We start from the raw sequence: 22,256 nt of genomic DNA, 5'->3' as shown, positions 1-22,256 counted from the left end.
AGTACTGTAAATGTAATACTTTATGTAAGCCATTTATATTATGTTTCATATATTCAGTTCATATTTTGTATTTGTTTCTTTAATTCAGTATTAAATACTTTGAATGTGCAATTTCTTTATTTAATGTCTTTAATTAAGTATTTTGAACGTGCAATTTTTTTGTTTAAATAAAAGAATGTTTTAAGACAAAGCTATTCCATTTCTTGTTAGTATAGATACACTATCAGTGGCTTTAACTGGTGTTGGGGAGGGGGCGCCACATAAAATCTTGCCTAGGGTGTCAAATTGGTAAGGGCCGGGCCTGGTCAGCCCTGTGATGACCTGGCGACTTGGCCAGGGTGTACCCCGCCTTTCGCCCGTAGTCAGCTGGGATAGGCTCCAGCTTGCCTGCGACCCTGTAGAACAGGATAAAGCGGCTAGAGATAATGAGATGAGATTTCTGACCTCTTGGGTCACATGGGTTTTGTTCATGAGTTAGGCACCAGATATGCCACCAGATACATCAGAATACAGGAAATATGGCCACCCCGGTATATCCTTGGTTCCCCTTTGGCCACCCCATGTAAAAAATCCTGACTATGCCACTGCTGGTGGTACATCCACAAAAAAAAAATCGACTCAATGGGTTTACCATTTTTTCTTAGGTATGGTGCTCCGCTGGAGCTCCGCTATTAATGAGACTCCCTCTGCCATCCTACATTTAACATATTTCTTTTAATTTAGTATTTTGAGCCCAAATGGCCCACGTCATTTCACCTTTGTACCAGCAGATGGAAGGATTTAGTGCAGATTGAGGATTCATTTCTTCATTCGTTTCTATTTTGAAGAACAGAAAAACCCTGACACTTTTATTTCGAAATAAAATACAAGTTTGTTTGTGTTTGATGAGGTTTGAAGGAGAAACAGTTTTGTTTGGTTTTATTTACACAGACATCAGCAGCTGAACTTCATACATTTTACTGATCAGATTAAATTCTGCAGTAAAACTCAGTGTGAACTGTAAATAATCTTTATTAATATTTGATTTGTCATGACAAAGTTCCACAATCAAAATGTGTAAAAACAGACAGTAGGAGTAAAATTATTTGTTTCTGCAAAAAAGTAACCCAGGTATTAAAATACACTATACAGCATTTTAAAGGGGAATATGTATTTCTAAAATTAACCAGAAAATGTAAAATATTTCTATTTATTCTCACCATTTAATAGATGATTAAATCTGTGAGTTGAAAATTCATTCAGTCTTTAATACAGGAGAGATGATCAGTGGGGCTGAATTTTTACCTCCATCATTTAAACCAGGATCGAAGTATGGATAGAGTTTCTGAGTGAAAGACTGACCAGTGAAAGAGTAGATATGAGATCTGGACTTCACATCATAAAAGGAGACCAGACCCTCATCATAATCCACAAACACCCCCACCGTCTCCACCTTCTCTCTCAGTGTGAGGGGGACACGGGGATCAGCACGAGCCCAGTACTGATTCTCATTCCTCAGTCCCACAGTCCACAATCCATTCTGAGGTTTCAGTGTAATGTCCCCCTTCCTGTTAATGTTCTCTCTCACAACTCCTAATGTCCACTTAGTTTTCCCTCCGACCTGCACCTCATAATAAAATCTCCCTGAGGAGAAACTCTGCTTTCCCACAACACAGATACACGGATTAAAACTCTGTGGTGTATCAGTGAGTTTCTGCTCCTCGTCTCCTTGTGTCACTTGTTTTCCATCAGCAGACAGGATGAGATATGGATTTGCTGTATCAGGATCCAGAGTCACATCCACTGAGAGAAACACACAGTGTGTGATGTGAGTTTGCAGGTAAAAAAGATTAAATCATCATCCAGTAGTGAGGATCATTTGTAGCATTTACATATCTTAACACGCATTTTAATAACAGGTAAACACTGGTTTCTGAGCAGAGAGAGGTTCCGTTTAGCCCCTTGATGGAAACGCCGTAGTGGCCACATGAGCTGTGGGAGTCACTTGCCGGTCGGACATTTTGAACTCCGACTCAACTTGTGGGACACCGTGGATGCGAATTTCTTAAAATACTGCCACCATTTACATTTGGCTAAGCAGGTAAGTGTTGTTTTTCTAGACTAGGGATTTAACAGTGAAGCGCAGTTTACTGTTTCAAACGAAATATGGGTTCATTTTGTCCGACCACCAAAGCTAACATTGCTAGCGAGGCTACAGATGGCGCTCCAAGCTTAGTGACCCTCAAAAGAATTCTTGCACAAACACGACTTTATGCTAACTTTAATGTGTTGGAATGCACTGCGTGTGTTTATAATGCGTTGTAATTGAATTATGGTGTAGTTTTGTTTGAGGAGGAAATGATGCCCATGAGCACTGGGAGGAGGGGGAGGGGTGACCTGGTTCTGCAGTTAGCAGTAGCCGCGCAGTGAACGCAAACGCGGGGCAATTTGTCAGTCAGAAATTTTACATTTCTCCAGATCCAAGCCAGTGTATAGCGCCATGCGGGAAACTCGCTGATTAAAGTGAAGGGGCTTCGAAGTTGGTTAGACTTGGGCCCAGGAGAAGAGCACAGTCTTCCCAGTGCCTCCCGAATGGACGCTGCGGCAGGAATGGAAACGCTAGCGGTGGGTGGATCGATCTAAAGTATCGATCGTATCTCCATTAAAGCAACTCAGAATGGTATGTTTCCTTGTGCCAGCTGTTTACACTAAAGGGTCGATTCAACAAAGATCTTATTTAACCTTTTCATGTGTGAAATGTGAGGAAAAATAGTCCAAGTTTTAAGATTTTGTAGGATTGTTTTCATTGTTCAAAATTGTGCTGAAATTGAAATCCATTTAAGTTACTCAGAACATTCTGTCTAATTTAAGTCTTATTTAACTGACCATGCATATGGGGGAAAATGTCTCATTCTCAGTTCATGCTGAACCATATCAGTTATAAAACACGAACATCTATATTTTCATACATATACATGTATCTGCAATTGCTTAATTTTTTGAGATTAAACTAATGTATTCTTTTGCAAACTGATTAAAATTATCAAGTTAAAATATTAAACGTTTTCTTATACTAGCTTCACTGAGATGTCAAGGTTCTCATCTCATCTCATTATCTCTAGCCGCTTTATCCTTCTACAGGGTCACAGGCAAGCTGGAGCCTATCCCAGCTGACTACGGGCGAAAGGCGGGGTACACCCTGGACAAGTCGCCAGGTCATCACAGGGCTGACACATAGACACAGACAACCGTTCACACTCACATTTCACACCTATGGTCAATTTAGAGTCACCAGCTAACCTAACCTTCATGTCTTTGGACTGTGGGGGAAACCGGAGCACCCGGAGGAAACCCACGCGGACATGGGGAGAACATGCAAACTCCGCACAGAAAGGCCCTCGCCAGCCACGGGGCTCGAACCTGGACCTTCTTGCTGTGAGGCGACAGCGTTAACCACTACACCACCGTACCGCCCCATGTCAAGGTTCTTTTGCTTTTATTATAAAATTAATACTTTGGCTGCTGCTCAGATTAAAAGCAATTTGAAGACATCACTCTGGGCTGTGATCACCTAAGACTTTGGCTTTATTTTGTCAAATGTTTTTGAACCAAGTCTGACTATTTCCCGCTCTTTATTTCGCTCTTGTTTTCAGACTTTGTTACTTTGGGTGGTTGTCTTCTCCAAAGAAGCCAGACGAATACAGCTTGCTGTACCAGAATCTGTCAGTGAACTGATTGATGGACTGAAAGAGAGACTTGGACTTGAAGGTGATTTCTCACTCCAGTTTGAGGATCCAGATTTTGGCAGTGCATTATGCAACTTGACAATGTCTGAATTACCAGCTGAGCGTGCAGTCCTGCATATTATGTGGGACTGTAATTCATCTCTACTTAACCAATCCAGTGACCATTCGACTGGTTCAGTCTCTGCTCTTGATACAGCCATTGTTCACCCTGAGCATTTCAGGTCTAGCTCAGACTCTATCCAGAGCAATTTAAGGCATGTTGCTGAGCGTCTCTCTCCGTTCCCGATCCCTAAGTTCTCGTATGACGTTGAACTGAAATTGCGTAAGGGTAATGAGATGTACGAAAAGTCAAAGAAGGACAAGAGACATTAAAATTGACATTTTGGATAAAATTGCACAGGCAATTTTTGAAATCAAAAGCTACCCTGACCATCGGCGTCGCCAGGGGTATTTTACTGGGGCACGTGCCCCAGTATAGATCTGTAGTGCCCCAGTAAAAAAAATCCAGTGACGAAACGCTCTGAATTTTAAACTTGGGAATAGCTGCAATTTAATTAATTCATAACGTGGGGTAGGCTAACCGATGCGCGAAGAAGACCATCTACAATGCTTTTACATTGGTAGTTTTGGCTGGCCTCGCGCACACTAAGCAATGTGAAAAAAGTGTGCGCGTGACATGAGTAACATCTTGGTTGCTATGGGGACCGCAGACTCCAGCAGCCCTCAGATGCAATGAAATTCAGAGCAGGGGAAACCATCTCTCCGTGTTTTTCAACTGTTTACAGGTTAGTAGACAGTAATTCCACTGTCATTTTTGTAACGCTGTAGAATTAATATGTGTTGGGACATTGTTTTACATTGCTATTATCACAAATGTTGCAAATATTCATACTGTTATTATTAAATGATTGACCTGGATTCAGTGTCCTCGTAATCATTTTGAGTTTTACAGCTCTAGTGACTAGTTTTAAGCAGGCCGTTTCTAAATATAAATATCAATATATAAATATATATTACATAAAATATAATATATATTACATAAAATGTAATATATATTATATAAAAAATATAAATATAAATATAGTGCAAAATTTTTTGCTCGCGCGCTTCGCGCGCTCGCATACATTTCCTGTGCCCCTTTTGTGCCCCAGTATGGTCTTGGGTCTAGTGACGCCCCTGACCCTGACAAAGATGAACTTCAATCAGTTGCCTCTTCCCTGGTTCTTAAGGAGCTAGGTAGCATCACAGGCTATGAAGGATGGAAAACAAGTATCCAGTACAAGCTTGGAAACTACAGGTCAAAGCTGCACCAGGCAGGCTGCAATGAGGTGGATGTGAACAGGAAAAGAAAAGGTGGACATGAGGATGACCGCCTGTTCACCCTGAAAAAGCCCAAACATGGAGAGGTCAACCATGTTCCAGATTATCCACAACACCATGATGATTCTACTCTTGAAGAAGAGAGTTGCTCTGGTTGATGAAATGAAGAAGAAGAAAAAGAGCCTGACAATGATGCGGCACAAGATGGAGCTGACGTTTTCCCTTAGGCGGAGAGAGGTCATAGAGGGGCAGCCTATGGTATCTGAGGTCCAGGAGAGATGGCCTGCACTGTTTTCCTTTGAGGAGGTAAGATTGTGCTCATTTATTTCATAACTTTATGATTCAAATGCTCAATGCAGTGTGTGTGTAATTGGTTAGGTCTAATTTTACTACATTGACTATAACTGACGAAATGCACGATCTGTTATAAGCTATATTGGCAAGCTATACTATACTCCGCCCTACCACTCCACTACAGGCCACTCCACACACTCCAACTCACTACACCAGTGTTTCCCAACCACTGTGCCGTGGCACATTAGTGTGCCGTGAGCAAGGGCGTAACCATGGTATAAATATTGGGAGGGTCCAAATTTGAGCCCTTCCCAAAATATGTTTAAGTGCATTTAGCGCAATTTTTATATGGGCCTATTGATAAAGATGTGCTTATCTAGAACATTGTTTTGATGAATACAATTACCAATGAACATGTTAACATTTATATCTTGTTTTTTTTTTTTATTGTGTATCAGGCAAAACACAAAACAGAATGTGCAACTGCAAAACATGTAACGCAATACAACATACAAAAAACATGTAAAACATTGCATGAAAATCTGTCACACCAGAGCTAGTCACACACACACACAAACGCACGCACACATTTCAAACAAATGCAGAAATGCCAAATTGCTACAGAAAAATGGCTACCAAAGCAATAGAAAGGAGCATTACCCTGGTTAATAGGTCAAAACAACATAGAGCTTTGTAGAAAATATATTGACTTTATCTAAATAAATGGCCCAAAAATATGGAGGCGTTCAAGAATAGAGGGCTACCGCATGACATCACCGTACCGCGAGATTTTGTTAGGGCGCCATATTGGAAGACCTCAAGTATATACATACAAAACAAACTACGAGCGAGAGTGAAGTGACACGATGGCTGATAATTCGGGTTATGTGAGTACATTACCAGCTGCAGAAAGGGCACGGTATGTGGAGAAACTGGCTGTGATTGATGGGTTTGACCCATATGATAAGACTCAGGGCAAGGGAGAATGGAAACATAAGGAGGACCTGACACCAATTCTGCCATCTGTTTGCTACCCAGACATTGTAAACTATTTGTTGTTTACACACAGTGCCTACACTGCTGATGACTTGAAGGCCTACAAAGGGCTACAGGCTTACAATTATGTTGTTAGTGGCTTGGTTCATGATATTACAGCTGTTGTTAAGAATAACCTACACATAGTTATGGCCAAGGTAATCTTGTTGATATTTATCTTTCAATAATATATCTTTTCAGTTGAAAAATTAATACTTTTTGCTACTATTAAGGTATCCATAATTTAGGTTAATTTATCCAAATTATACATATGTATTTATGATATATGCCTACACAACAACTATGCTTTATTTATATAATAGGAGGGAGAGCAAGCCCCAAACCATCCTAAATTATTATTATTATTATTATTATTATTATTATTATTAAATTGTAGAAGTCTGGGAGGCTTGCTCCTCATACAGTTATCAACTTGGGGCCAGTTTAGCATGTTTTAAATCTGAATTTCTTGCGTTTGCTTACCTCAAAGTGTCCACAGATCATGCACAGACTTATCCATTATATCCAGAGTTTTTTGCCAAGTCTCACACAGGTTTCTTTCAAGTCTACTGTTGGGCCAATAAATCATAAATAAAACAGCTCAGATTTGTTTGTTTAAGTCGTTTGCCACTCCACTTTATTCTCGTGGGTTCACATACCGCTGCCGTTATTTCCCCCTAATCACGAGTTTGTTGGTCTTCCAATATGGCGCAGGGTCTGTTTACTTCCAGTTTCGGGTGATGTCAGTGAAATCCCTCTATAATGACTGACTAAAATGATAATTTTATTTAATTTATTTACATTTAATTAAAGGACAGTATGCTCTTATTACTAGCCTACTGATGACATGCAGCCTATGATGAGGTTAAAAATAAAGTTGTTTTAAGGACTCGTAATACAATGCTCTTTACCAGTTCATCTTCAGAGCAGGTCTCTGTCTGTTCCCTTCCTCCATCATGGCTGTGACTCTCTGTGACAGACTCATCATGTCTGTGACTCGTTTGGAAAAAAAGGCAAATGTCAGCCTGTTGGTCCTTCCAAGGGCGTAAAAACGGTGTTGATATTGGTGGGGACATAATTTGGCCAAGCGCCCCAGTGTGCCATGGTTGTCGCACGAAATGTGGCCTACACTGTACAAATGATTGGTTGTCCATTCCTTTGTGTTATTTTGATTTTTAGCACCAGGTACACTCAGTCTTAGACTTAGGCTAACATCTGTATGTATACGGGCAATGCATTATCACACAGAGAAAGTGGACATTGAAGTTGCTGTGAATTTCGCTGTAGTGGATGACCTACCCAAAATACAACAACACAATCAATCAAAATTATGTGCTGCTGCTTCATTTTCACACAACTTTTACTATTTTCACACATTTGAAACATCATGTGCTTCCTTTTGAGTTACTGCAATTTCAGAATCTGGAAGTAATGTAGGTATGGGTGGTAGAAGTGTGAAGAGTTTTGGTAGTTGTAGTGCATTTTGCAAAAATGTTTATTCATCAAGTTGAAAGGGTTAAGTGACAATTGTTTCACATTTTTACATTTTCACATTTTATTGCAGAGGTTACATACATACGCATATACACATGCATATATACATATGCATATACATGCAAACAATGAGCAAGAAAAAAGTAAATATAAGTAAACATTTAGCATTACCTACAAGCATTTATTAGTGTGTGTGTGTGTGTGTGTGAGAGAGAGAGAGAGAGAGAGAGAGATTGCAAACAGAAACTCCTTGCTGTTACAGTAAATATAATGGCCCTTTTCCACTACCCTTTTTCAGCTCACTTCAGCTCGCTTCAGCTCACTTCAGCCCGACACGGCTCGCGTTTCGACTACCAAAAACCAGCACGACTCGGCTCGTTTCAGCCCTGCTTAGCCCCTAAAACTCACACCGTTTTGGAGTGGGGCTGAAGCGAGCCAAACCGTGCCGACTGAGGCTGGGGGCGTGAGCAGACACTCCCCTGTGCACTGATTGGTGAGGAGGAGTGTCCTCACATGCCCACACACGCCCCGCGAGTGCGCTGGGATCTGTAAACACCGCAAACCCGGAAGAAGAATAATTACGAATTACGAGAATTTCTGAAGCCTTATGCGCCTCGCCTCATCTATACGCTCTTGCCAGTATCTGTTGGCGTTGTCGGTGACAACAAGCCACAGCACCAAGACCAGCAACACTAACGACTCCATGTCCTCCATGTTTATTGTTTACTATCCGGGTCGTGAGACTACCGCTTAAAAGATCACTGAATCAGTGACATACAGAGCATCGTGCACGAGTTCGCGGAGCGCAAGGCTCGCCGTATGCCCTTCAAATAATGCGCGCAGTAGGCTATTGATGTTTTATTATGAGCCATGTACAGTATGTCGCCGAATGTTTTTTTGTTTCTGAGTTACATGTTCGTTTGAAGGACTTAATGTACAAAATAACATAGTTGCACCCCGTAGTGTTGAAATTGGTAAACACAGTGCATTCAGTGAGGTTTGCACTGCCCTCCTTTTATTTCTGACTCTTCCTGTCACCACTCTGAGCGCTCATTCGTATGCCCTTCAAATAATGTGCGCAGTAGGCTATTGATGTTTTATTATGAGCCATGTACAGTATCCTAATGTTTTTTGTTTCTGAGTTACATGTTCGTTTGAAGGACTTGATGTACTAAATAACATAGTTGCACCCGGTAGTGTTGAAATTGGTAAACACCGCAGTTGCGGACATTTTGTAGCCTAAAATGATGTTATGATAAGCTTTAATAAAATGCCCGGTCATTTGCCCCGCCCCCGGCCCGGCTCTGACTTGTTCCGCCACTGTCACTGATGTCACTGTTTGCGCTGCTTAACGACATCACGTGACGTCCACCCACTTTCGCTAACTCCACCCAATGTGTCCACCCACTTCCAGCCAGCACGGTTCAGCGCGGTTGTAGTCGAAATGCAACTCCAACAGCCCCGCTCAGCTCGACTCAGCTCGACTCGGCTCGACTCGGCACGGCACGACTCAGCCGCGTTTGTAGTGGAAAAGCGGCATTAGTAAACATTTAGCATTAACTACACAGTAAAAATCATAGTGTCAATTTTACTCTTTAAGAGTTGAATTTAACTCTCTGTCAGATAACATTTGGTCCCACTCAAAATCAGTGTAAAATTTACTCTATAGCCAGTGTAAGATTTTTAGAGTTAATTTTACTCTATTTTGTGTCAAAATTAACAATGATCATCACCCTGCAGAGTATAGATTTTGTCGTTGTGTGCAAGTGGGAATTAACGCTCACTTTTGACACTACCATTTAGACGATTTTACTCTGCATAGTGTTATAACTACTCTATCCAGAGGAAAATAGGTTTACACTGCAATATTGACACTCCATTTTTTTTACTGTGTACAAGCATTTATTAGTGTGTGTGAGAGAGAGAGACAGACATAGAGAGAGAGAGAGAGAGAGAGAGAGAGATTGCAAACAGAAACTCCTTGCTGTTACAGGATCATATGACAAAAATGTCATGTTATGTCCTCCTTACGTTTTCTTTTATTGCCCGACATCACTGCCTGTGTGCTGTTTTGCTGTAGCAGCGAGCTGGATGCTGATTTTACCGCTTGCTACTGCTTACAGCCAATGACAACAAAAAACCATAGCAACGTCAAGGCAACGGGAGGTGGGCCAATCAAAAACCATAGCAATGTCAAGGCAACGGGAGGTGGGCCAATCAAAGCTTCATAAAGCTTTTTTACCTGCTGTCCCCACCAATAGTCAGCCGTCTTTGAGAGGTCTGTTCACAACTGAAAATCAGCTGGAAGCGATACCGCGTTTGGTGTTTTTATTCAGCGTTTCCCGCATCGCGGCTTCTCCATTCAAAAATGGTATGGACATTTTAAACTCAGCTGAATATTGGTATGGACGCGTCCATATGCATTTTTACGCCCATGGGTCCTATCTTTTCTTTGCGGCTACCGCCATTTGAATGTGTCCACCAGCAGCCTACCTGACAGTCCGACTGAGTGGATTTTCAAACCAACGAACCACATGGGCTGACCCAAGTGCACAATCATAGGGGGTGGTCGCAAAGGTTTTTTTGTTTGTTTGTTTCTCTGTGCTTCCTAAATTGAAAGTAAATCGGGCATAACAAGTGAAGGATTCATTATATAGCCATGGTTCAGGATGGCATATTATTTGTCTCATATTGATTTAATACGCCAAATATTGGGGGGGACAGATTGGTGCTTTCCCAATATTGGGGGGGACATGTCCCCCCCAGTGCCTATGGTGGTTACGCCCATGGCCGTGAGAGATCATTAGGTGTACCGTGGGACATCCGATTTCACTTAATTGTTCCGAAAATTATTTATTTACTGCAAATAATTTGTCTTCGTTGTCTATGTCAGCGACGTATAGTGACCGGCAGAACAATTAAATACTTTTCCAATAGATGGCAGCAGGTAGCTAATTAACCAGTGTATCTACCTTTTGCCATTCAAACAAGAGAATTAGTAATGCTTCGGGTGTGACAGCGGTGATAGCGATAGCAGGGATGAGAGTTTTCCGCTTTTCGGCGGATTTCCGCTTTTTCTGAGTAAAAGTCGACCTTTTTATATTATGCCAAATACGTTGAGATTTTTTTTTTCATTTATTGAGGGGGGTTGGGGTATGTTCCTTCGTGATACTCAAGCATAATTCATTCCTACGACAATGTTAAATGTTTACATTTTTGCTATCTTTAGTCTCGCTAAATCTCGTGGTAGAATACGTGTTATCGACAATGTAATTGGCCAAAACATCGATGGCACGAGCATGATAGCCAATCATAACAGTTCTTACAAAAGAGAGGACTGACAAGCTTTTGTCTTTGGCCAAAAAGCTGAAGAAGTGGAAATGATCAAATGAAAATGAGAAGTGACTGTGAACTATAAATAATTGTAAAAGTGTACATAGACATTATCCCATAAACTTAGCATTCGTTTGATTTAATACATTGAACATGTATATGATAGTCAGTAAATATGAATTAATGCTGACAGTTTTGAAAACTTAAATATTTCAAAAGACTTCTTGAAGAAATCATATGCAACTAATGAGGACATGGGGAGAAAAGGTCAGTCACCCTAAGAAATTTTATTTAATATATGAACATTTTGATAATTAATAGAACTTAAGTTTAATGTGAATTTAGTTTGTCATTTTTGTTGATCATAAATTATAACCATACCCTTGAATGTAGAATGTGATTTGATTTTGAATTCAAACAATACTCCTATTGATTTGATACACATTTTCATGTAAATATATAAAGACAACAGATATTTTTTTATCTACTACAGCTCAGATTGCAGGAAAAGTGATTTGTAAGGCCTTATTTTTCAAAATTTTCCTGGGGGGGGGTATCCCCCATTGGCTTTGGCTTTATATATGTATCTATACACACACACACACACACACACACACACACACACACACACACACTTTTGTGATATTTTTGTTTGGTGGTGTGCTGTGGGATTTTTCAAATGTAAAATATGTGCCGTGGCTCAAGAAAGGTTGGGAAACACTGCACTACACTATCAGCCCTACAATTCATAATAGAATTTGTCCTCCCAAGGAGTATGTCCCCTAATTCAACTTTTAAATTGGAAACAATTGATGTGTCATAGTCAGATTAATTGTTAGTCCTTAGGATTTGTCTTTACAGATGCCAGTGAAACTTAATGAAACTTTTTTTGCCAGAACTAAATGATATACATTTTTATAGAGTAATTGTACTGTAGCTTCCTAGGAATTTTCTGTTAAGAAAAAAACCCTAACAGAATCATTCATGTCCAATTATATTATTTTATTGTGTTCATATATCTGAAGAATTTAATCGAATCACCAGCAAAGACCTCCTGGGGACTTTCACTACATCCCTTGACAAATATGTGCCTCGGCTGCTTCGACTGTACCGGGCTAGGGAAGGCAGGCTTTGGTCAGAAGATGGAACACCTCCTTGATAACCTTGATGAACAGGTAAGTGATGTGCCTGAAGCTAAAAGCATTCATAAGTTGAGGGAAAATAACCTGTCATGCTTTTCAACTGCCAAACCTTGAGCACTTGCTGTGTTCAGTAGCCAAAGAAGACGTGACCGCCCATGCCTCTTTCCTTTGTTGAAAATATGAAATATTTGCCCGGGGTTATTAGGAAAGCATGAATATAATTTTTTTTCATTCCAGAGAGACAGAAAAGCTAAAAAAAATACTTTGATGGACATGTATCAGTAAAAACTGATGGTACCAGTCATTGCTTTGGTGTTCTGAATTGAAACAGAAAATGATCACAGTATTTCTGATTTGTAAAAGTACAAATTTATGCAGGATTGCAGTGGAATTTCTTTCCCTCTTTCCTTTTGCATTTTGTATAAATTCACTTTGGCACTATACTAATTGATGTGCTTGTGTGTTTTCCACTGGGTACTGTTAGACATCGGACATTGTGTCTCACCGAAAGACAGCAGCACTAAGGGGCCTGCCTATTTTTGTTCGGGATGACACCGCTAAATTCTTCTTGAAGTGTTCGGTGAGTAATAGCGAGCTTATTTCTATAGCACATTTCCTACACAGGTAATTCACTGTGCTTTTTTTTAAACTTCCACAAGCTGAATGGCAAGGGTCAGTAGCGTGTTACTAAAATTTAGGTTGGAATAAGAAGAAATGCATTTTGTCTTTCAGTTTTCTTTAACACTCAATCATGTTTGTTACTTCTCTTCAGGACACTGACCCTGAAGAACGAGTGCTCAGAGGTGGGTCTGTTGCCATCCTCACTGTCCTCGAAGACAATGATGCTGCCGTTTCACCAAATGTGCGAGACATGGCGATTGTGTTGGAAGGGGCCATTGTGCTCCATGACCTACCAGACCTCAGCACTGCCTTTGCATACCTCTTTGGCCTTCTGTATGCCATGAACATTGATTATCCAAAGGAGATGAGGTATACCTTTGAAGCACCTCAGACCTATCTTTTTTTTAGCTTGGCTCTCGATGCTCACAGCGCATAAGGGGTCTCAAAACAAAGCTATTGCTTTGAGCTAGTCATTTTAAGCATGCAGATCTGTGCCTCTGAAACAAAGATTCATGAAACTTTTGGAGACGTCAGCTGCCAGTTCACAAGAGGTGCATATACCGTGTTTCCACTGTTCATGTTTGTTGTTGGTGCTCAAGTAAAACTTGGGTGGATGCACTATCTTGCATGTGCAGTCATTTTAAGCATGCAACTCCAATTTGCCTGTGAAATATACATTTTTGGTATTGTTGGATGTCAGTTAACAAGAGGCGGTGGAGCTTTATAATTTTGTTTTATTCTTAAATTCTTTGATTCAAAGACCTTTAAACGCATTTGAAAAATGCATATGTTGTGTGACATAATCCAAATTCAAGACATTTTTGGATGCATTTGTCACAATCATCTTACAAGATTTGTGAGAGGCACAGAACCAGTGTTTTGCCTGTTCAAGTTTGTTGCTAAAATTTCAATGTTTGTGCAATTTTAAACTTGTCTAGTTCATTGTGATTCGTGCTCATTTACAACTTCAAGATACACTTGGACAGGCAATTATTTTATGTATGCATGTCCTGTTCACCACGATGTTTACCAAGAGGAATAAACATAGTGTCAGTTAACTTAATGCTTTGCGCTCTTCATTGTTTCTTTAAATATTAATTTATTTATTACAGCAACATGTATTTTTATCGATTTTTAAAGCAACATTTCTATCTCACTGAATCAAGAATTGTGTGTTTATTCAGCAGGAATTTCTGTATTTGTTGAAGATAGAAATACATGTTATTGAAGCAAGAATTTCATGGTTAGCCTCGCAAGATTATCAAAATTATGTGAACAAGAAAATCCAAGTCTGCAGAACTCTTGTCTAAACTTGAAAACTAGTAAAAGTCAATGACAGTAGTCAAAAGTTGAGACAATTCAAAAATCTATTGCATCATGTTGCCTTGATAATTTGAGTTTTCTCAACATTTTTGTTTTTACAGTGTAGTGAGGAGGATAATGAGACACTTTAAGACTTCCTTTTAGCTGGAGAGATCTACAGATGAAAATAAGTCTGATGATGCAGTGGTGTAATGACGATCTGTACATTTTAATATGAGAGGAAACAGAAACCTCACTGTACCTGCATACTGCTGAATCCTCTTCAGTTCTGTGGAAACTAATTACAACAAAACATCACTTTCATTAGATTTCAGATGGTTTCATTGCAGGACTTGAATTTAAAAAAAAAAGTGAAAATTGATCAAATATTATAGACTTGTGCCTAGAAAACACCATCTCATTAAAGTTTCTCACCTGCTTCCTTTAACTTGTCATCGAGTTTCTCATTCAGAGTCTGCTGAAGCTGAGACAGAGCTGTCCTCACAGTGTCCCCACTCAGATCAGTGTTAATACTGATCTCAGTCCAGTTCTTGGTGTGTGGAGGGCTGCACACGGAGGAGTAAATCTACAGTAGAGCAGGAGAGAGGAGAAATCCCTCAGCATGGTGAGTGTTGTTCTGTGATGTTCTGCATTGCCAGTGAGCAGAGAGAGGAACACTGACCTGTAGGAGGTGGAGATGCTCCTCAGTGTGTGAGAGCTGCTCCAGCTCAGTGTCTCTCCTCTTTAGCACAGTGATTTCCTGCTCCAGCTCTTTAATGAGTCCTTCAGCCTGCCTCTCTGCTGCTCTCTGCTTCTCCTCCATCACCTCGAGCAGCTCAGCCTGACTTCTCTCAATGGAGCGAATCAGAGCAGTGAAGACTTCAACACTGTCTGCTTTCTCTTTCTCTGTGCTTCTCTAAAGGAGCAACACATTTTCACTTTCTTTACATCACACTGAATAATGAACTAATCTTTATTGCGGATCATTAATTTCTACAGATTCAAGCAAACAGTACATAAACTATTTTCCACACACTTTGCTGAGCTCGACTGAGTGTTTGATCTCTTGGATCTTCTTCAGTCGGTCCTGAATCATCTGCTGCACGTCTGTCTGTGTTTTCCCCAGCTGAGTCTGAGGACAGAGCAGAAGATAAATAATTGATATTTTTAATACTTTTGTACCTTTGTCCTGGAATTTGATCTCAGAAATTTCCAGTTTGCTCTACCACTGGATAAATTAATTCATGTTATCTATAATAAATGTCTAAAGTTGATGTTAATGAGTGTTTCTCACCTTCCTCTCTCCGCTCTCCTCCTCTATAGGAACAGTGTTGTGATTCTTGTGGTCTGTCTCAGTGCAGAACTGACACACACACGTCTGATCATCTCTACAGAACAGCTCCAGCGGTCTCTCATGTTTCTGGCATATGTAGTCCTCCAGGTTCTCCACAGGGTTTATTAATTTGTGTTTCTTAAGTTTGGGCATATTACTATGAAACACTAGATGAATTTTACACAAACTTGCAGAACAATCCAGACAGGATTTCAGGGCCTTCAGCTTCTCTCCAGTGCAGGCATCACAAAGAACCCCAGGTTTATCAGGACCATGTTTCTTCTTGAAGAGATCTGCAACCTCTCTCAGTGTTGTATTAATCTTCAGTTCAGGTTTCTTGGTGAATTTCTCTTTACATAATGGACAGTGACAGTGTTGACTCTTCTCCCAGCACTGTGTAAGGCAGCTCTTACAGAAGTTGTGTCCACATGGAGTGGTGACTGGATCAGTGAACACATCCAGACAGATCGAACACAGCAGCTGCTCTTCAGACAGGAGGCTGCTGGAGTCACCAGAAACTAGGGTTGAGAGAAAATAATGTTATACATTGTTTATAAATAGTGTAGAAATACTGGAATTTGTTTCAACCTTGTCTCTATTCAGTCCACTGCATCTGTAGTGTAGGTGTGAAAATCACACACCAGAATTTCTCCACGTTTTTCTGAACTGATACCAAAAAGGCTTTTTATTCTAAACTCACAATTGAAGTCTAAAGGCACTTGTCGGGGCGTCATTTTAATGTTTGTGGAAAAATATTTTTTGTGGAATACTTTCATGAATTTTACAGTCAAGGGTATTTACAAGTGTACTGTAGATCTTACATCAGCAATAAAACCCAGAAGCTCCTGCATTAACAATCATCAATGACAAAGTCGTTATCACCCCAGAGCTGATTATTTTTACATAAAACTGTTCATGCTTGAGTTCTTTATTCCTCTTATACAGAATCAGCGCAACACTCCAACAATAAAACACTTTTCTTTCACAAAGTCACACTTTTTTCATTCTGTAGTCACTCTAAATGTGGAACATGTGCAAAAATTCAAAACTTTAATGTTCATTTCCAGATTCCCAGATTTTTAATGTGGTCTCAGACTTTTGTACCTCACTGTGTATTCATCTTTTTTTAATCATACGTTATGTTTTACATTATACATGTTTAGCTTTAAAAATGTTGTAAGGTTCCATTAAATTGCAGCCTGATCACAGCCATTTTATCCTGAGTATTTGTACTGATTCTGATTAACAATTACATTCCACAATCATATACTTTAATTTAGTTTCATAGATATTCAGTTCTGCCTAAATTACTGACAAACATGAGATTTAATCACAGCGATCTTTTCTCTTTACTGTGAAAGTGTCACGCTTCCGGGCTCACCCAGCACTCAGGACTCCACTTCCCACAATCCCCCTCGCCCCAGTCACTACCACGTGCTCTCCGTCAGCCAATCCGGAGCCACTTCCTCTGAGCGGCTCCCCCGAGTTCTCATTACCATAGACATCCTAATACATAGACGGAGAGTTGGCTGTTCTGACGCGAGAAATACGGTCGCCATCTTGGAGTGGTGAGAAAGCGCGAGATATCAAGGTACCGTCTGTCTAGGGGGATTCAGTTTGCCCCTTTATCCCATCTTATCTCATCTCATTATCTCTAGCCGCTTTATCCTGTTCTACAGGGTCGCAGGCAAGCTGGAGCCTATCCCAGCTGACTACGGGCGAAAGGCAGGGTACACCCTGGACAAGTCGCCAGGTCATCACAGGGCTGACACATAGACACAGACAACCATTCACACTCACATTCACACCTACGGTCAATTTAGAGTCACCAGTTAACCTAACCTGCATGTCTTTGGACTGTGGGGGAAACCGGAGCACCCGGAGGAAACCCACACGGACATGGGGAGAACATGCAAACTCCGCACAGAAAGGCCCTCGCCGGCCACGGGGCTCGAACCCAGGACCTTCTTGCTGTGAGGCGACAGCGCTAACCACTACACCACCGTGCCGCCTGCCCCTTTATCCATTAAAGAAATTAAATTTGGAGTGTTTTTAAATAATAACAAAATTGAATATGGTATTAATAATTCACTACTTTTAGGTAAACATTTTATTCACAAATGTCGTTTTATTTAAAACTAAACCTTATGTTACACACTGGAAGAATGACCTCAAGCTTTTTGCCAAATCTTTAAAGTTAGTTGAAAATAAGGATGTTGGTTATTTTATATCTTTTTTGGATGACTTTGATTTACTCGATTAACATATGTAAAGATAGTTAAGTAACCCCTTTCTTGTTCATATTTTTTACTTTATTGCTATGTGTGTGTTTTACTCTTTTGATGTTTTGGATCTGTATATATATGGCGCTCTATTTGTTTGTATTTTGAATGTTTTGGGAAATAATAATAATAATAAAAAAAACGTTCCGTCTATTACTGCACGACTAAAGAAGAAGACAAGAGACAAGCTGCCAGGCTGGTGCTCAGCGTACTCCTGCTCAAACGAGCGAACCATTTCAAACAGAAGCAGGGGGATTACTTTTCACAAGTAAGATTTAACATTACCGTACTATTTGTTGTTTTTTTTAAATAGTATATTACCAGAGCTGAGAAGGAGCTAAGAGACTTAAATCGTCATCAGGTATTGGTTTCACGAGTGATGTTTTAATGTTGTATGCTAATATTATATATATTGTTATTAAATGTTTATTCATATACTACCTTTTTTATTTATTTACTAGTTTATTTATTTACTACATTGTTATATTTTTATGTTTGACATTAATTTGTTATAAATAAATGTTTTGATATGCTTTAAAACAAGACAAAAAAATGTTTGTGGTCAATATATGGTCATCACACATTGTCCTACATACCAAACAAAGTGCCCCACTCAACCTGAATACATCAGCTTTGCTGAAGGGGGGTCAGATTGTGTTGAAGGATGTAAAAAGCTCTTATAAATTCACTGACTAGATTAATTTCCCCTTTGATATATTCTTAACAATCTATTTAAAGAAAACATACACACATTTGAATCATTATAATGGATTTAGATTGTTAAAACCGCATTTTATTTGCAACAGACTGGTGGTTGTAGCCGATAGAAAAACGTTAAGCTGTTTATATCTAATGTATTTAGTATTACACTGAGTGCAGCGGATCACCACTCCAAGATGGCGGCCCCGCGTCTCGTCAGCGCTTTTAGAATTTACATTGGATGCTCCGTCTATGTATTAGGATGTCTATGCTCATCACCATCACCTGTTCCTTTCAGTCTCCGTTTGTATTGATGCCCCTTTGCTTGTTTTGTTCCTCTCACAGTATCGCCTCTGCATTCCGTCAGACTACTGAGCGCTATTATTCTGATTGTAGTCCTGTGTCTGACCATTTCTGCCTTCCGCTTTCCCCCGTTCCGCCCTTGTGTTTATATCGCCTGTGTTTTTCTGATTCCTGGTTCTTGGACTGTTGCCCGTTTCCTGACCACGATTTGTCTCGCGTTACAATCCTCCTCCAGGACAGATTATTTTCTGATGCATTTAACTTTGGATCTAATTATTGAATTATATATTTATATAATTAAATATTCAGCTAATAAAATCTAAAACATCCTCCACAGATACACAATGTCAATCTACAGCATCAATAAATGGCTTTCTCAGATGTTCCTGCATTATAACACAAGTGTGAGATGAAAAGTGGCACAAAGTCACCAGAAAAACAATGAAACCATTCACTGAGATCATTTCTATAACCCTTCATTTCAGCCAAAATTTCCCAATAGTCCTTCATTAAATGATGCAGCTCATCCACCATGCAGTACAAGTCCCTGTGAATTAGTTGTTATGACAGAAACAGTAACTTACTGCTACATAACTATTTAATAAACATAAACAATCATGTATGAGCTGTTTAACTTACATGATGAAGGTGGTTTTTCCCTGCTGCTCCTTCTGTCTTTTGCTGGTGATGAAGATTCAGCCATTTTCTTCCTCCTGTGTTTTGAACCTTTTCAGTCAGAAATCACATCATTCAGTTCACACATGTAACAGTATGAGGTGTTACTGATTAGTCTGTTTGACTCTACAGGCCTGTATGCAGTGTTAAACCTCAGCAATGACACTGGAAGCATTTAGACTGTGATATAAAACACACGTAAACATTCTCATCTTCATTAGATTGTAATAAACACAGGATTTCACTGATCATTCTCACAGCTCTCAGCTCAGGAACTGGATCATTCACAGTTTCTCACTGACTGATATGTTTATGTTTCACCCAGTGATCACCTCTGGACTTCCAACACACAGTATAAAGTATAATTGTATTTTAACTTGTATTTCAGTGTTCATGCTGGAATCAGTTTAGTTTTGAGCAGTTAATAAAACACAGCAACCTTTGAACCTGTTTTTCAGCTTTGTTGTCTCGGTTGATCACTGATCATTAAAGACACAGTTTTTAAACTAAACTCAATAAAAACACTTATAATCAGCTTGTATTTCAGTGTCAGTGTTTCAGCAGTGTGTTAGAGACTCTGTCTCTGTCTAACATTAACATGTGCAGTTTATCCTGATAAATCACACACTGACAAAACCTCTGAACTATAAAACATTCACTGAAGAACATACCTTTATTTTACTCGCCTCTTTTCAGGGAGTGAGAATTGTCTGTGTTTATATTTCAGAGTCGGTGAAAATCCTGCAGTTGATTTCAGAAATTAATGTGAAAATAAGGGTTTCTTCTCGATGTGAGCTGTAATTGTTGTCACTTGGACTTTAATCCCTTCCTTGTTCCCTTTGTAGGGGTTGATAAAGGGGCGGTTCCTCATATGATCACAGTGCAGTTTGTCTCCGCCTCCCTGACTTCACCTCTGCTCATGAGGATTTATACAGTCATTCAAACTGCACATGAAATAACAATAATGTGGTTTATTTCTCCTGCAGCTTATCGTGATTATCGGAGAAGATCGTGGGCCACGTCATTTCATCTTTGTCCCAGCAGATGGCAACATTTGGCCCAAATGGAGACTTCATTCATTCATGATCACATGCTGCAATTATTGTATTCCTGATTCACACTTATTTTGGTCATGCTGTATTTTTAAGGAACATTTTTAGTTCTAAATAAAACAATAATGTTTGTATTTTTGTTGAAAGGAGAAACTCATGTTTGTTCAGTTTTATCCATACAGACATCAGCAGCTGCTTTTAACAAATGTTATTGATTATTTTAATATCAGTGTGAACTGTAAATGATCCTTATTAATATTTGAATTGTAATGAAGTTCCACAATCATACAACTGAATGAAATGTGTGATTATGTCAGTTATGTATCTGTGTTTTTTTTTTAAGTTTATTTTATATCTGTACTTGGAAAAAAAAACAAAGAGAATCTTCACTTTGAAGTTTCAGTACAGATGGATTATGATCCATCCATCCATTATCCGTAACCGCTTATCCTGTCCTACAGGGTTGTGGGCAAGCTGGAGCCTATCCCAGCTGACTATGGGTGAGAGGCGGGGTACACCCTGGACAAGTCGCCAGGTCATCACAGGACTGACAAACAACCATTCACACTCACATTCACACCTATGGTCAATTTAGAGCCACCAATTAGCCTAACCTGCATGTCTTTGGATTGTGGGGGAAACTGGAGCACCCGGAGGAAACCCACACAGACACGGGGAGAACATGCAAACTCCGCACAGAAACCCCCCCCCGGCAGCCACTGGGCTCGAACCCAAGACCTTCTTGCTGTGAGGTGACAGTACTAACCACTACACCACCGTGCTGCCCCTGGATAATGATCCAAGTATTAAAAATAATCCTTATATTTATAAGCATTTCAGTCTGTCCAATTACTTTTGAGCCTGTGAAAATGGAGTAAATGTGTAAAAATGTCTGTAATTCCTAAATGTTTGTGATGTTTTTGTTAAAATCCTTGAATTAAAGGTGATATGTGGAATAATTTTCTGCTTCATTTTTATTTCATTGAGATTTCTGAAACATTACAGAGAAATAAACATTGTACTATCGTATAACCCTGTGACTTTAAACAAATACATTTATTTGATCTGATTTGTGAGGCTTCTGTTAAGGCTGATTTTCACTTCTGGATCAAATCCACACCGGAAGTTCGACCTCGACGCTTCCGCAGTGTGAAGCTTTTACACTTCTTGTAAGTTGTGTGTCTCCTCTAGGGGGCGCTGTCACATGAAATACACCACGATTTACTGATTTTTATATATATATATAAAATTGAGGCAGGAAATGTACAATAATATATGGCAAGCACAAAAAGAGCACACAATGTTAACTGAACCTCCACAGGCAGGTGGAGAAGTCCTGCCTCAAGTGGAGGAGTTTAAGTATCTCGGGACCTTGTTCACAAGTGAGGGAAGGATAGAACATGAGATCGACAGGCGGATCGGTGCAGCCTCCGCAGCATACCTGTCAACTTTGAGGTTTGAAAAAAAGGGATATTTCCCAGATTTTTAACTCAAAATAAGGGAAAATTTCGGAAAGTCATACCCTTCACCAAAAGTGGGTGTGTAGTTGAAGGGGGGGGGGGGGGGGGGGGGGCAATTTTCTATCTAGTATTTGTGATTTCCTGTACTCTGGTGCATGTTGGTGATAGCCAAGACCCAAACTCAAT

The 22,256-nt window shown here is 39.8% G+C and overlaps 1 protein-coding gene across 1 annotated transcript; it reads right to left on the bottom strand.

Moving 5' to 3' along the window:
- Nucleotides 1–848: 848 nt before the first annotated feature.
- Nucleotides 849–20,392, bottom strand: LOC132901229 (E3 ubiquitin-protein ligase TRIM39-like). Its single transcript, XM_060943581.1, has 8 exons — nucleotides 20,230–20,392; nucleotides 19,523–19,609; nucleotides 15,561–16,117; nucleotides 15,303–15,398; nucleotides 14,949–15,182; nucleotides 14,702–14,852; nucleotides 14,529–14,564; nucleotides 849–1,782 (listed from the first exon to the last, which is right to left on the bottom strand). Exons 2-8 carry the CDS (start codon nucleotides 19,584–19,586, stop codon nucleotides 1,235–1,237), a joined length of 1,686 nt encoding a protein of 561 aa, XP_060799564.1. The 5' UTR covers nucleotides 19,587–19,609; nucleotides 20,230–20,392; the 3' UTR covers nucleotides 849–1,234.
- Between the last annotated feature and the right edge of the window lie 1,864 nt (nucleotides 20,393–22,256).

Source organism: Neoarius graeffei, chromosome 1 (genome assembly GCF_027579695.1).
Source record: "Neoarius graeffei isolate fNeoGra1 chromosome 1, fNeoGra1.pri, whole genome shotgun sequence".
NCBI lineage: Eukaryota > Metazoa > Chordata > Actinopteri > Siluriformes > Ariidae > Neoarius > Neoarius graeffei.
Note: the sequence above shows the minus strand (reverse complement) of the source record. Positions and strands in the feature narration are given on the sequence as shown.

Coding starts and splice junctions, on each gene's coding strand:
- LOC132901229 (XM_060943581.1), bottom strand. CDS start 19,586: ATGGCTGAATCTTCATCACCAGCAAAAGACAGAAGGAGCAGCAGGGAA. Junction 15,183..15,302: donor ACTCAGTCGAGCTCAGCAAA/GTGTGTGGAAAA, acceptor TTGCTCCTTTAG/AGAAGCACAGAGAAAGAGAA. Junction 14,565..14,701: donor TGACAAGTTAAAGGAAGCAG/GTGAGAAACTTT, acceptor TGTTGTAATTAG/TTTCCACAGAACTGAAGAGG.